The 15,118-nt window shown below is 45.2% G+C and overlaps 1 protein-coding gene across 1 annotated transcript in view; it reads right to left on the bottom strand.

Annotated features, from left to right (window-relative positions):
• The window catches only part of COL22A1 (collagen type XXII alpha 1 chain), a 142,652-nt gene that overhangs the window by 14,253 nt on the left and 113,281 nt on the right, over positions 1–15,118 (bottom strand). The window contains exons 42-52 of the mRNA XM_077351434.1: positions 14,764–14,799; positions 13,712–13,765; positions 11,273–11,317; positions 10,492–10,539; positions 9,568–9,681; positions 7,927–7,980; positions 6,964–7,017; positions 5,416–5,469; positions 3,658–3,711; positions 1,344–1,397; positions 1,079–1,132 (exon numbers count right to left, since the gene is read on the bottom strand). Coding sequence (XP_077207549.1) covers positions 1,079–1,132; positions 1,344–1,397; positions 3,658–3,711; positions 5,416–5,469; positions 6,964–7,017; positions 7,927–7,980; positions 9,568–9,681; positions 10,492–10,539; positions 11,273–11,317; positions 13,712–13,765; positions 14,764–14,799 — 621 coding nt within the window. The remainder of the gene's footprint in view (positions 1–1,078; positions 1,133–1,343; positions 1,398–3,657; positions 3,712–5,415; positions 5,470–6,963; positions 7,018–7,926; positions 7,981–9,567; positions 9,682–10,491; positions 10,540–11,272; positions 11,318–13,711; positions 13,766–14,763; positions 14,800–15,118) is intronic.

Below are 15,118 nucleotides of genomic sequence, written 5' to 3'. Positions count from 1 at the left end.
GTTCTGAGGAATGCCACTGGACTCAAACTTTGCTCTACTGCTTCAGACCAGCACAGCTACCCACCTGAATCTATTTGAAGAAAAAGAAAAAGAAGAGTTGGTTTTTATATCCAGCTTTTCACTATTCTAAGGAGTGTCAAAGTGGCTTACAATCTCCTTCCATTCCTCTCCCCACAACAGACACCCTGTGAGGGAGGTGAGGCTGAGAGAGCCCTGATATTACTGAAGAAGAAGAAGAGTTGGTTCTTATATGCTGCTTTTCTCTAACCAAAGGAGGCTCAAAGTGGCTTACATTTGCCTTCCCTTTCCTCTCCCCACAACAGACACCCTGTGAGGTTGGTGAGGCTGAGAGAGCCCTGATATTACTGCTCGGTCAGAACAGCTTGATCAGTGCTGTGGCGAGCCCAAGGTCTCCCAGCTGGCTGCATGTGGCGAAGCAGGGAATTAAACCCAGCTCGCCAGATTAGAAGCCGTCACTCTTAACCACTACACCAAGCTGGCTCTTATGTTTCTTTAATCCATTTAATGTATTATCATTTGTCATTATTTATAATGTATTTATACCCCACCTTTATTTCCAATGGGGACCCAAAATGGTTTACACCATTCTCCTCTTCTACATGTTATCCTCACAACAACCCTGTGAGGTAAGTTAGGCTAAGGGAGCATGACTGGCCCAAGGTCACCCAGGAAGCTTCTATGGCATCTGTGGGGATTCTGTTCTGGGTCTCCCACATACTAGTCCAACACTCTTAATCACTACACCACACTGCCTCTGTACAGAAGTGTCATCTGGAAGGTGACACTCCACAAGTCGCTCTTATAGTAAGTAACGGACTGTATATTCCCCACGCCCCAATTTCTATACCAGATGAACAGAGAGGCAGGCTACAACCTGAAACTAAGCTGCAAATCCCACAATTCAAAAACTTGTCAGTAAGTGATGTGAAATCCATGACATCACTGCATGTCTGCCAATATTGACAAATGACAGGCGACACCTAAAATGATCAGCGCCTTGTCAGGTTACTGTAAAAGAAAGCTCTACATATATGAGGAAGAAAGCAGGTTTCCTTACTGGGTCGCCCGGAGAGCCTGGCTTGCCTTCTTTGCCCTCTTTTCCAGGAATGCCCTTGGAGTGAAATGAGGAAAAAATAGCCATGAATTTCCAGGACTTTTATTTTCAGGAGCCCATTTTGTTCACGACTGTAGTTGTGCGTAAGTGTCCCAAATCTAGTTGTAGAGACTATTGGCCAAATTTAGTCTCTGCTCTTCGCTGTTGGGCACCCACGGAGAGGGATTGTCTAAGATTTTGTGAAACATGAATAGTTGTTAGTACTCACCATGAGTCCAGGTAATCCTGGTGGTCCCTGTGGTCCAGAAGGACCTTCTTTGCCCTGCCAAAGAGTTATAGATGTGATAATCTTCTTACAAGCAGTTCAGACAGAGCTATCTTCTCAAGCCGTACATCTATGTCAGATAACATCTCAAGAACATGAAAGAGTCCATCGTGGGGGGAAATGGAATCTGGAGAACTGAGTGGGCTACACTGAATGACATCAGAATAGTCTGAAAAGATTTTTTCATGTTGATTTGTTTATCCGAGAATCCCCTTCGATTGTCCGCTAGATTAGTTCATCTTACCAGGGAAAGCATGACCTGGATTTTCCTGCAGAGTGATTATGATACATGGTTCTTTATTACTCTGGTGCTAGGCAGTCCGATGGTATGACCAAACTGAGAATGGGCCACCATATATCAAAAAGGGGAGGGGAAGGCAGTACAGTACAGCCTCAGTTGTGTCAGGTCTCACCATCTAAGCATGACTGGTACTTTGATGGGAGAACACCAAGGGAGATGGGCAGAGAAAGGGACTCGGAAGCCATCTTTGCATCTCACTCGCTGTGGAAATCCCCTGCTGGGATGTTCCCCTGCTGTAAATTAGTTAGGATTTGACAACACATAACTACATATGTATATATGCAAAAATGATCTTGTAGAAAAAGCTGCAGAAAAGGGCTACTAAAATGAATTTCTTCCAGGCCAGGCTGGATTCTGGAGATTTTTGGTGGAGGGATCACTTGGGCATGAAATTGGTGTCACCATGAAGAAGAAGAGTTGGTTCTTATATGTGGGTGGGTAGTTGTGAGTTCCTGCATTGTGCAGGGGGGTTGGACTAGATGACCCTGGAGGACCCTTCCAACTCTATGATTCTATGATAATTAGATAATTTGCCATCAGGAAAGACATTATGGCATTTTCAGGATTTTAAAAAGACAACCCAGGAGAATGATAGTTTGATTTTAAAAATGCATGGGGTGGAATAAAACCGATTAGAACAAACATGCACTTCATGGAGATGCTGAGCAGTTGATTCAGGAAAGGCAGTAGATTCAGGACTTCTCTACTCCGAGAGTGATAGGCTTGTGTAATTCCCTGATGTGGGGTGAAGTGATAACAACTAGTTTAGCTGGCTTTAAACAGGGGAATGAATAAATCCATGCAGGATAGCCCCGACAGTGGCTATTTCACACAATGGCTAAATGGAACCTCCTTGTTTGGAGGCAAAACAAAACAAAACAGAAAACAGGGCAAGATTTTGGCCCTGTTTACAAGGATATCTACTGGGCCAGTGTGTGAAACAAGGTGTTAGGCTAGAGCAGGGCTTCCCATCCAGGGTTCCAGAGAACCTGGGGTTACATTATCTTTCCCAGAAGTTCAGATGATCTCTGCCATCAACAGAAGTCACTGGAGCCCACTTCCCTTGTTGCTCTACAGGCCTGGTCTCTTTCTCCACAATGGGAACAATCAATAACCCCTTGATTGATTGGCTGGCTCCCACATCTTACTCCCGTGCCCACTTCTCTGAAGGGGCAGGTCACCACTTCCAAGGTTCCTCAAGGCCTGAATAATATTTCAGAGGTTCCTCCATGGTCAAAAGGTCGGAAACAGCTGGACTAGATGGAGCATTGGTTCAGATCTTTCCTAGGCTGCCTAAAATGGAGTGGACAACCCCTAGCTGACCATCAGCATTCAGTTTCAACTTTATAGACCAATTCTGTATGTGGCTTCAGAGGCTGATATTTCTCTAGACTGGAACTCTTCCTTCCTTCAGCCCTTTAGTAAGCCATCGAGAAAGTATTTCTAGCTGGAATCGTTCAGGTCACTGACAGTTCTTCTAATATAGTGGAATGATAAAAACTACTTGTATATAGGATTGTCAGCTCTGGGTTAGGAAGTACGTGGATGCTTCAGGGGTAGAGCTAGTAGTGGGCAGGATCTGGGGTGGGGAGGGTCTTTTGTCATGTACAACACCCTAGATTCCACCCTCCCAACCAGCCATTCACTGAAAGGGAACTGATATCTGTTGCCTGGAGATGAGCTATAATTTTAGGGGATCCCCATATCCTACCAGGTACTAGCATTCCGAACTCTCACCTGGATAGTCCAGGCTAGGCCAGTCTCATCAAATCTTAGAAGCTAAGCAGGGTGTGCCCTGGTTGGTGATTGGATGGGAGAACAACAAGGAAGTCCAGGGTGGCTATGAAAAGGCAGGCCATGGCAAAAGCACCTCTGGACCTCTCTTGTCTTGAAAACCCTACCAGGTCACCGTAAGATGGCACTTCATGACCAACTACGAACAGAAGAGTGACTTACTATGTCTCCAGGATTCCCTGGAGGTCCTAAAGGTCCAGGGGGGCCCTCGGAGCCCTGAATCAAAAGAGGAGAAGTGAATGAGCAGCATTCTTTATTCACCGTGAAATTACATACATTACAAAGGGAGGCCTCAATAATTGCACACAGTACTCCAGGTGTCAGATACAATGGGAGCTTTGACTGTATGATTCTATATTACTCCTGAATCACTCCATCTTGCACAAATTGTGGAGTCTCAAGAATGTGGATGCCTTCCCAATGATTTCAGGGAGGCAAATCTATAAAAATAGGAAACAGCAACATTCTCTAGATTTGCAAGTCCAAGCTAAAAGTCCTTCAGGAGGAAAGAGCTCATTGGTGTTTGTCAGAGGTATGGAGTTGCTGTACAGGTTGATACTGGAAGACGGAGTGCTACAGGTAAGTGGGATCTGGGCTTTAAAGGTAAGGACCACCACTTTGAACGTTCCTGGGAAGCAAACGGGCAGCCAGGGCAGAGTTCTCCAAACTGTCACAATGTGCAGCAAGTAGCCAGTCCAAGATGTAAAGAATTTGGCCCTACCTGAAGGTTCTCTGCCCTCGCTAGAACAAAATTAAAACAAAACAAAAATGGAAGACTCCATTAGCTGTCCTTGTGGGCTACTGTCAATAAATCCAGTGTCTGGTTTAACAGAGCTCACGTGTAGTTTATTTGTTCTTCTCTGTTTTGTTCCTCATCTGTTAATAAAGTACATTTGCATTCCCTTTGATTCGGTCACCTCTCATTGCCCCGAATGAATAAAATCTAAATTAGAAATGCCAACACTGAACAAGTGATTGGAATTTAATAACTATTGAAATTATGCAGATTTTATGTAACTGCTGCAAACGGAAGATCTCTATGCTGGATGCTGAGAAGTAGCAACGAGATGGGCGGAAAGGGTCACCATAGAAGGGGAAGATTCCCGCTGGTCACTGGATAAATTAACACTTGGAATTCTGTATTGCAGGAAGTGGTAGCAGCTACAAGCATAGACAGCTTCAAGAGGTGATAAACATATGGAGCAGAGGTCCATCAGTGGGTACTACCCACAAGGTATAGATGGACCCTCTATCTGGGACAGTGGTACTCTGTGTCCTCAATGTTTGGGGGAGGAACAGTGGGAGGGCTTCTGGAATTCTAGTACCACTAGTAGACCTCCTAATGGCACCTGGTTTTTGGCCACAGTGTGATACAGAGTGTTGGCTTGGATGGGTCATTGGCCTGATCTAACATGGCTTCTCTTATGTTCTTAAGAGCAGCAATCAATGAATGGGAGGGCTTCTAGAATTCTGGCACCACTAGTAGATGTCCTCATGACACCTGGTTTTTGGTCACTGTGTGATGCAGAGTGTTGAACTGGATGGGTCATTGGCCTGATCCAATGGGTCTTCTCTTATGCTCTTAAGTCCCTGAGTAGCTATTAGTCATAAGCCCTGGATGGGCCAGTGGCCTAATCCAACATGGCTTCTCATATGTTGTTATGTACCATGGTTTTCCTCTTTTATGCAATTATCTTGGTCTCTCTGTTTCTCTGTCATCCACGCACACATCGACAACCTGTATTCTTTCTTTCACTCATGCACACATGCAACTGCCTCTTTAGGCACCTGCATCTCAGTTGTATCCGCTCCCAGAGGTTTCAGAGTTGACATCATGCAACATTATAAAGACAGATGCAAGACAGATAAAGACAGATCACGTTTTAATGCAAGGGAGAAAGATATTCAAAAGCAACTTACCGGTGGGCCTGGGTTTCCAGGGGAGCCCAAGAAGCCAGGAATACCAGGATGGCCCTGAAGAGAACAAAAGCCTTTACTTTTACATTTCACTTCACAATGACCCATGGATCTTCTTAAAAAGCCTTTTCAAGTTAGGCAGCAAACCGGAGAGCTGAAGATAGATAATCCTGACCCTGCAATTTCCTGCATAGTTTTCCAAAGTGTGACAGTATCAGTTGCAACTAGTCCTTCCTACTTACATAAATTTCTGGGACTAAAAAATGTGTCAAGGAACAGATTCGGGGACTCTCCATTGGGTGTTGTTGTCAGTTAACCAATTCTCTCTCCACCTACGCTGCCATTCTAGTGTTGAAACAGGTGAAGCAGTGGCCCCTGAAGCACTAGCTTGGAAGGGCTGCTTGGCTAGCTTTTCACTTCTCAGTCACTTCCTGACTGGCCCCCTGCAATTGTTTTTAAAAAGGCAATTAGAGATCAATCCTCCCTTCCTAGTTCACTATTTGATAGAACTGAAGGACTATAAAAGCAAATCACTAGGAGGGAGAAAAAAGCATTTACCAAATCTACAATTGGAATCAATATTCTGTCAGGTGACATGGTGGCATAAACTGTATCTGATGATCCTCAGTAGGGGAAAATACATTTTTATTGAATAATCATCCATATAAATTGCTTTGAAAGCAGTTTATTTCACCTCCTAAATTTTCCTTCTGGAAGTACAGTTACCTGGCATCCTACCACGGCAGCCATCCTACTGCTGCTAGCATCAATATGACATGGCATCAACTCCAGAGAAAAGACAAAAGTGATGTCACAAGAAATGATCATTTTATCATAGAGTTTCTGCCAGTTCCTAGAGGGACTTGATATCACTTCTGGGTTTTCCCTGGAAGTGATGTCACAGTAAAGGAGGTGCCCTCTTTTGTGGGGAAACCCAGAAGCAATGTCATTAGTGACCTAACATTACTTCTGAGTTTTCTCTGAACTGACATCATGGCACACAAGATGCCACCCATGCCTGGTAACCCTGCCCAGAATACTTAGTACCAAATGCAAATTAGATGTCTTAGAACTGGTCAGTTTTCTCTTGTACAGCCAATTCTTCCTGTTGCCCGGCATGGTTTAATTTCCTTATTTATGTGTGTATTAAGTTTGTATACTGCTCCAGCCTTGTGGTGGTTTACAGCATAAAACAACATTAAATAAAATAAATCACCATCAATTCAACCATCCTGAACCCATATCAATATTAAAAATTTACCCACCTACCCCCCTACACATCTCTCACCATTGTCAGGTAAGTCATTCATTGGTGGGTCCCCTTAGAAGGAAGGAAGAGCATACTATGGAAATTTGAAGGGGAAGGAGAAGAAAGGAAAGGAAAAGGGGAGGCCCAACTGGATTTTAGGCCAATGGTTAGCATCTTGCCTAAGGACCTAAAATCCATAAACCAGCCTATGCTGTATTTGATTCATTGAACAGCAGTATTTCAGGCAAGAACAAGGAAGGAAGATGGTTGCAGTTTATGGTTTCAAGAAGGCCTTCTGTTACCTGCTCGCCCTTGAGACCGGCCTCTCCCATTGCCCCACGGTCTCCTTTAGGACCCTGATGACAAAGAAAGTAATTACTTTATTAAAATGAATGCACCTTGTTCTAAAGCCAAACATTCCTGAAATGGCTTCTACATATTTGCGTATTACGTTATGACGTCTGTATCCTATACTCTCAGCCCATTCATTCTCAAGGTGGCTACCAGTAAGACAATTTGATAACTATCCATGAAATTATAGCAACAAATATCAAAACACATTAAATGAGTCCGAACAAATCAAGCGTAAACTGTTACAGCACACAAGATCTGTAGTATGCACGATTCGACAGCATAAAGAGAATATGCTGTTTCCTGGCTGAGAGGGGGAAAGGAAAATTAGTGTTATATCTGTAGACCTGCTAAGGACTTAGCTGGAGGTCCAAGGCTAGATTGAAACTCTGCAATTGCATAAACCAGTGCGCGGCTAGATCCCGATTGCAGGATCCAATCAGTATAAACCGAAACTGACTTAAAGCACACAGTGGCAGGAGGACCCCTTTGTTCATGCATGTATATAAGTTGAGGTTTTTAGGTGGGGCTTTCCGGTTCGGTTCTGCTCTCTTGTAGTACGATGCAGGGGTCCTAATAAAGAAAAATCACTTCCAGTGTCCATATTCTTCCAAACCCAAGGATTTAACAATTAGGAAATCTGTTTGCTGATCCTAATCCCAAATGGGATTGGAGCGGGTTGCACATTACCTGCAAAAAATTCCAATATTTGGACTAATTGGGAGTTCTCTACAGGTGTTAGGCTTTGCAGGACTTGGATGGACAGAGGTGTTTTGTCTTCAAACATGTACGTTTGCCTTGGTGCCATCAGAAGCTCTTCAGCCAGGATAGGCCAGATCATGACTTTGTGTTTTGGGTTCTTTCAGATTATTTAAAATATACATTTTGTCACTCCAGACTGAAGGTTAACTCACCTTGGGACCTTCCACACCCGGTGGCCCAGGATGACCTCTTGTTCCAGGTTCCCCCTGAAAGACACAGTACACATGACAAAGTTAGGACAAGATGGGCAGCCATGTTAGTCTGCCTGGATCATTAGAGAAGAGCCAGAGTCCAAGAGCACCTTCTAGACCAGGGGTAGTCAACCTGTGGTCCTCCAGATGTTAATGGACTACAATTCCCAGGAGCCCCTGCCAGCATGGGAATTGTAGTCCATGAACATCTGGAGGACCACAGGTTGACTACCCCTGATGTAGAACATACAGGGTATTTTTCAATGAAAATATATTAGTTTCTAGTACAAAGACAAATGTACTAATTAGTACATAGTACATAGATAAATATGAACCACCAGCCTGCCTCTAACAAGCCAATGAAAATATGCACAACAGATCACACAGTAATAAACAATCCAGAGAAGGATAACAGAATGTCAACACAGCGACAAATGCATTACAAAGAGCAGTGAAAATCTGTAAATCAGTTTTAACTTTGAAAATATGGTCATGTTCCCCAAGATTTATTAGTGGTGTGTTTCAACAATGCTGGAAGTCTTTCTATTTGATGTATAGACTTATACAGATTTACAACATTAGTGTGCCCCTTGAAGCATCTAGATGTGGGGCAAAATGCACATCGGGCGTGAATAGAAGAAGAAGAAGAAGAAGAGCTGGTTCTTACATGATGTCTTTCTCTACCAGGAGGAGTGACAAAGTGGCTTTCAATCGCCTTCTTTTTCCTCTCCCCACATCAGGCACCCTGCATTCCCTTAACATGAGACTGGAGGGGACTGGGTCAGTGAAAATGCCAGGCATAAGCAGGGATTAGCTCTGCTGCTGTTATAGAGGGCCTGGCCTCCCCCGCCCCTCGGGTGCTTTTGTATGGCATTTGGCTGGCAAACTGTGGGCATTGTGTTAACATTCTGTTATCCTTCTCTGGATTGTTTATTACTGTATTATCTGTTGTGTACATTTTTTATTGGCTTGTTAGAGCCATACTGACGGTTCATATTCATCTGTGTAATTAAATGCCTTGTTAATCAATATATTCTTGTTGGAAAATATATGTTCTACATTATTTAGCTAGGGAGCCGGTTTCACACAGGTCTTTGAGTTTTTGCTTGCTTAGTGCATGGCCCATGTTCCCTTCGTAGATTGTTTGGAAACCTATGCCCCAAACTTTCCCAAGAGACAACCTCCCTCATAGAACTGGGCAGAGGGGAAGATTCTACATCATAGGCATGCTGTGAGTGGGTGGGCAGAAGGGACTGTGTCAGTGCTTGGCTCTTATGGCCCTTTCTTCCATGCCCGGGGAAATGCCAATTGCCAGTTTGGGATTGGGAGGTGAATTTCCTCCAGGCAAGAATGACCAGGTATTCTGGGTTTGGGGAGGGGGAAAGACAACATCTGGGCATGGAACTGGGTTTACTGTGGGTGGCAGGTCCTTGTGAATTTCCTGCAGTGTACAAGGGGTTGGACTAGATGACCCTGCAGGTCCCCTCCAATTCTATGATTCTATAATCAGTGTAAATAAAGAGTGCTATCCTGGAATTCAGCCACCCATCTCCCCACCTGGATGAAGAAAACAGGGGAAGTGAGGGATGGATTTGGCCTTACCATTTTTCCAACCGGTCCTTCTCCACCAGGTGGGCCCTGGGTACCTTTATCACCCTTGAATCCTGGCATTCCGGGAAGCCCAGGTGGCCCAGGGGGACAGTCACTGCATACATCCTAAAAGAAGAAGAAGCAGAAAGAGAAGAAATGAATGGACGTTGCTGTTTACTTTGGTTGCTGGTCAGGGAAGATTATCTACAGATCGGGTAGAATACCGGAAACTACGCAGGTTCCGCAGCCTGAATATCCCTGTGATTTATTGGAAAGACCCACTCTGCAGACACTGGAAAATGTGTTTTCATGAATCCAAACTCCCTTAATTAGAAACTAGTGGTAAAGGGGAAATTCCACACGTTCCCTCTTCCCAATACTGCCTCAATCACCTTTCCCCCACAATGTAGTTTATCTCTTTCGCCAGCTCCGGCTCCCCCACCTAGTTAGCGGTTGCTCACCGTAATTGTTCCCAGGGTGACCTTAAATGTCACCCAGTGTGGTTGGCACGTCTGCTATCTAACCTGGCATTACTACTGACTTTGGTAGAAGCTTACTACCAATTTACTTAGGGAAAACTAAATCCTCCCCCCTGTAAACCTATTCGATTCCCCCGGGTTTATGGAACTGTGATTTGTGGCTGGACTGGGCCTAGCTGCACCGATTTACTTGCCCTTCTGTTTCTTTCAGTTCATTCTAATTAGGGTCCTGGTTCATTTAAATTGCATTTTGAGAAGTTGCTTTGGGTCCCCATTGAGGAGAAAGAGGAAGAGATGTCTAAAGAAATTGTCGGTAAACCAATAGCCTCTCTCAATGTGTCAATACAGACTTGGCTGACAATTCTGCCCATTGCCAATGGAGCAAATATATCTTTCTAGATGGCTTAGTGAGATTGTCACTACTCGCTGTATTTCAGGCACCTCAGAGGATCCTTACCTTAACCAAGAGGCTGATATCACCAGGAGAAAGCAGAGGAGAGGAACCCTGAAGTAAAACAAAACACCACTATTTTATACTGCTCAGAAGACCAGTTTCTGGGGGTGTACCCGGTCAAAGGCAAAACATTCTCCGGGCTCATTAAAGAGATCATCCTCAAACCAGGCAGAGGTGAATGGAATGAATGGATCTGACAAGTTTTGCTAGATCTCCTCTTATGGTAGGGAAAGAGATCCCATGCCACTGCTGTAGCAGGAGAAGGGCTATGCAAAAATGGGTGTCCTAGAGTCATTTGGCGTCATAGATTGATTTGCTGATCATTTAGGGCATTGGTCTGCAAGAAAGAAGGATGGCTTGCCCACAGGTATAGGTTCTTTTTGAGCATCAGGAGGTGCTGAGAAGAAAGGGAGGAACAGATATGAGGAGGAGGAGGGGCAGGAGAAGGAGGGGGAGAAGGGGAAGAAAAAGGAGGAAAAGACAAAGGAGGAAGAAAAGGAGTAATGGACAGAGGAGGAGAAGAATGTTTTCAGTACCCCAGTTTTTACTACCTGAAGGAGTCTTGAACCAGCTTACAATCACCTACACTTCCTCTCCCCACAACTTATGAGGGAGGTAAGGCTGAGAGAGTTCAGAGAGAACTGTAACTGCCTCAAGATCACCCAGCTGGCTGCATGTGGAGGGGTGGGAAATCAGTCCCAGATCTCCAGATTAGAGGCCACTGTTTTCAACCACTTCACTATGATAGATACAGAGACAGAAGAACAGACATGGAGATACATACCGGTTTTCCTGGAGGCCCCCTTTCACCTGGATTTCCTGGCAAACCCTGCAATCACAAAAGAATAAAAGAGATCTAGCAGCCCTGTTCCCTCTATTCCCCACCCCACCCCACAAACTTAGCAGAACAGTTCACATCATGAGAACTTAATTGCTCTGAACTTGCAGTGGACAGTGCAAGATCTTGCAGGGCTTCCTTTGTCAATGACCGGCCTCTCACCTGCACAGCTTAAAGGGAACACTGTCTTGGAGGTCATTATATCCCTATCGTGTCACTTGACCCAGAGTTATGTGCATTAGAGACGGTTCAAGATAGGGTTGCTAACTCTGGGGTAGAAAACACCTGGAGACTTTGGGGGTGGAGCCAGGAGTGGGCAGGATCTGGGGCAGGAAGGGACCTCATTGGAGTAAAATGCTATGGAGTCCACCCTCCCAAGCAGCCATTTTCTCCAGGGGGAACTGATCACTTGATTCTGGAGATGAACCATCATTCCAGGGGATTCCCAGGTCCCCAATAGGGACTGGCATCCCTATCAACAAAATATAATTTTACCTAATCTTGCACCATCGGCCTTGGCCTTTTATTGTGTAGTTCTTCTGACCTTTACAGCCATCCACGGTCTTGGGCAGGGCGACCTTAAGGCTGTGAAGTGTTCTTGCCTGGATTTGCTGACTTATTTCAAAATGCAGCATTTCAAAGCTCGGAGCCTGCTTGACAGATTCACCTCCTCTTCTGTCTACCCCCTGCCGCTCTGTGTTTTTCAGCGGCTGGTTCACTAGCCCAGCTGGTATAGGGAGCCAGGCAGGGGGAGAGAAAAAGAGACAGCCCTGATTCTTTCCCCCCTCCTTTTGTACATTCCCCACGGACTCCTGCCCCTTCCCGTTAACTTTTCAGCAGGAAGGCGGGGTGAAAAGCAAAGATAATGATTCTCACCGGGGAATAATGACAAGTGCCAGAAAGAGAATGCTGGAGAAATGGGCCTGCGGATGAGAAACTTTCCCTTGACATTCTTTCTTGAGGGGGAACAAAAAGGAGCAGCGCCCACACAGCTGAAATGAATGGGGCAGCGGAATCAGGGGATATGTGGAGAGGGAGTGAGAAAGATGGGAGGGGGGTTGCTTTATTTTCTCCAGTTGACTATGCGTCATGCAGAAACACTCTGATAATAGGCTGCTGATTAAAAACAAAATTAAAAAGAAAAGCCGGGAGGAGGGGCAGGGCTTTGAGCAATATATATATATATTGTCAGTCCGGGGGAAGGGTCCAATCGGCACCCTTCCTCATCCCGGACAGGGCCCGCCCTAGGGGCCCTTACTGTTTTATTTTATCCGCTCCAACATCTCTACGTTTCCAAATGTTCCAGGTATGTATCGTTGTGCTTGAGGCTCTATCGAGGGCCAAGCTTGAGGTCCGAGGCAGGATCCAAGCAGACGTGTAACTGACCAATGCGCAGCAAGGATCCTGCCTGCTGAATCCAATCAGGTTGAACCTCGATCTACCAAGCGTGTGTGCTGGCAGTAAATCTTGTTTCTTCTGTATGTATAATGGTTGGGGTTTTCCAGGGGGAATTCCCAGCCTTGTTGTTGCTTATTACAATAAAAGAGCTGTTACTACACCCAGTGTTCTGGCACTCTTCCATGAACCCATGGATATAACATGAGTAGTGAACCTCAAGGGGGTAGAAAGGAAAATCAGCTTGGGTGGGGGAAATATCCAGTGCCAGTCTAAAAAGGATTCCACACTTCTCCCTTGTCTGCTGAAAGTCGGTCCCTATCCACTTCCCAAAATGGTTTCCCCAATCGTATTGAGTCTCCTTGTGCATTCTATTAAAATAGTCTCTTGCAGGAGGCAGGAGAAAGGCCACCATGCCGTCCCATAGGGTTTCCAAGGGAAGGGGCAAACAGAGGTGGTTTGCCATGGCCTGCCTCTGGGTAGCAATCCTCAACTTCTGCAAGGGTCTCCCATTTAAGTACTAACCAGAGATGACCCTGCTTAGCTTCTAGTATCTAGCAAGAGCAGACTAGCTAGAGCCATTCAGGTCGGAGTGAAACAGTGCCTTCTATTGGACCTTATATTTTTTTTTAAAAACCTGAGACAACAAAGGTGCCCTTTATGAGATCACAAAGCATGGGCTTGTATGGGCTTGTATCAGTGTCTGCACTGATCTTTCAGTGGCAGCTACATTTCAAACTAATGTCTCGCCTAATGTAATAATCTGACAATTTCCTTTTCATGCCCGCAACATCTCCGCTGCAAGTCACTCCCCCAAACTGCTTTTCTTTCTCTGTTTCCAAAGGCGAAAGATCTCTTAAATGTGTGAAAGCTGGTATCGTGGACAGAGCTGGGTGGGGAGGGATAGGGGAGGGGTCTGCTGTGCATAGCATCATTGCTGACCCACTCTTCTTTTTGAGAGGTTGTTGAATATCCATTCTCTTTACTTACATCCAGACCAGATTGCCCGGGAGGGCCTTGTATACCCGGTGGTCCTCGGAGACCCTGGTCAGAAGAGGATAAATAAAGAATCCTGGTTAATACATCAGCCATGCTCATTTCTCCAGATATCTGGGGAGGGATTCATAGATCTAAATGTCAAGAATCACTATCATATGATGAAGCCTGATCAGATAGTAACAAGATTCTGATGCTTATGAACTGGGTTTTTTGGGGGGAGGGATGGGGTGGTGGTAGAAATACTTATATCAAAAACATACCCAAACATGCCCCCACCCCAAATACGGATGAGGAAGCTGAGCTGTCCTTGTCAGAGAAGACAGTGGTCTCTACAAACTCCAGGGGTTCTCCAGTTATGCAGAAAAATATGACTCTGCCCATTAATCAGAGGGCACCTGGATCCGGAGGGGACAGGAAGTTATGAACAGCTGAAAGGGGGAAATCTCCAATAATCCCTTTAGATATTGTTCATGACCTCCATCAACGAAAGGGGCAAAGAGTGGAGCTCCTAGGAGCTTCGAATATCCTGGAGAAGGAGAATCGCACAGTGCAGGTCCTTGTATGGTGGGACCTCCTCTGAGCTCTCCAAGGGACGAGGATGAATTTGTGCTGAATCTTTTTACCCCCACAGAGTTCAGATGAACATTGGGTCTAGAAGGAGGGGCTGTAGCTCACTGGAAGAGCCCCCTCCGGATCAATCCCCGACATCTCTACTAAAAAGGAACTAAGCAGTAGGGGATGCGAAAGACCTCTGTCTGAGACCCTTTTGTGACCCTGGAGAGTAGCTGCTAGTCTGAGTAGACAATACTGATATTGATGGATCGAGAGTCTGATTCAGTAGAAGGCAGATTCATGTGCGTTCAGTGTCCAATGCCACAACATTGACTCCTGCCACCCCACTAACAATGAAATGCATAACTTTAGTCTCCATTAGCCTCGTCATAATTTCAGACAAAGAGAGCAGCCGCAAGCATGCAAGTTTCTTTCCTTTCAACATCCCCCCCCAAAAAAAAGCAGTTTATAGGTAGAAAGACATACTGTACCAATGGCCCTTTCTCTCCTGGAGATCCCACAGGGCCCTGAAAAGAAACAGCATTTTAAAAAAAAGTTTTGAGTGAAATTTCCATATATTGGTTGTACTCCATTCAGTACTGTGAATACAGCTGTACTGTAGGGTATGTTTGGAGACCAAGACATAGGAGGAAAGGATGGGGCAGCTTGGTCTGTTTAGTATGGAGAGGAAATGACTGAAAGGGGATCTGATAACCATCTTCAAGTATTTAAAAGGCTGCCATGCAGCTGCATTTTGGACCAGCTGCAATTTTCTGGATCAGGGACAAGGACAGACCCACACAGAGAGAGTTACATAAATCTATTCTGGAGGTGACTGTTGCCTGG

The sequence above is a fragment of the Paroedura picta genome, chromosome 9 (genome assembly GCF_049243985.1).
Source record: "Paroedura picta isolate Pp20150507F chromosome 9, Ppicta_v3.0, whole genome shotgun sequence".
Classification (NCBI taxonomy): Eukaryota; Metazoa; Chordata; class Lepidosauria; order Squamata; family Gekkonidae; genus Paroedura; species Paroedura picta.
Note: the sequence above shows the minus strand (reverse complement) of the source record. Positions and strands in the feature narration are given on the sequence as shown.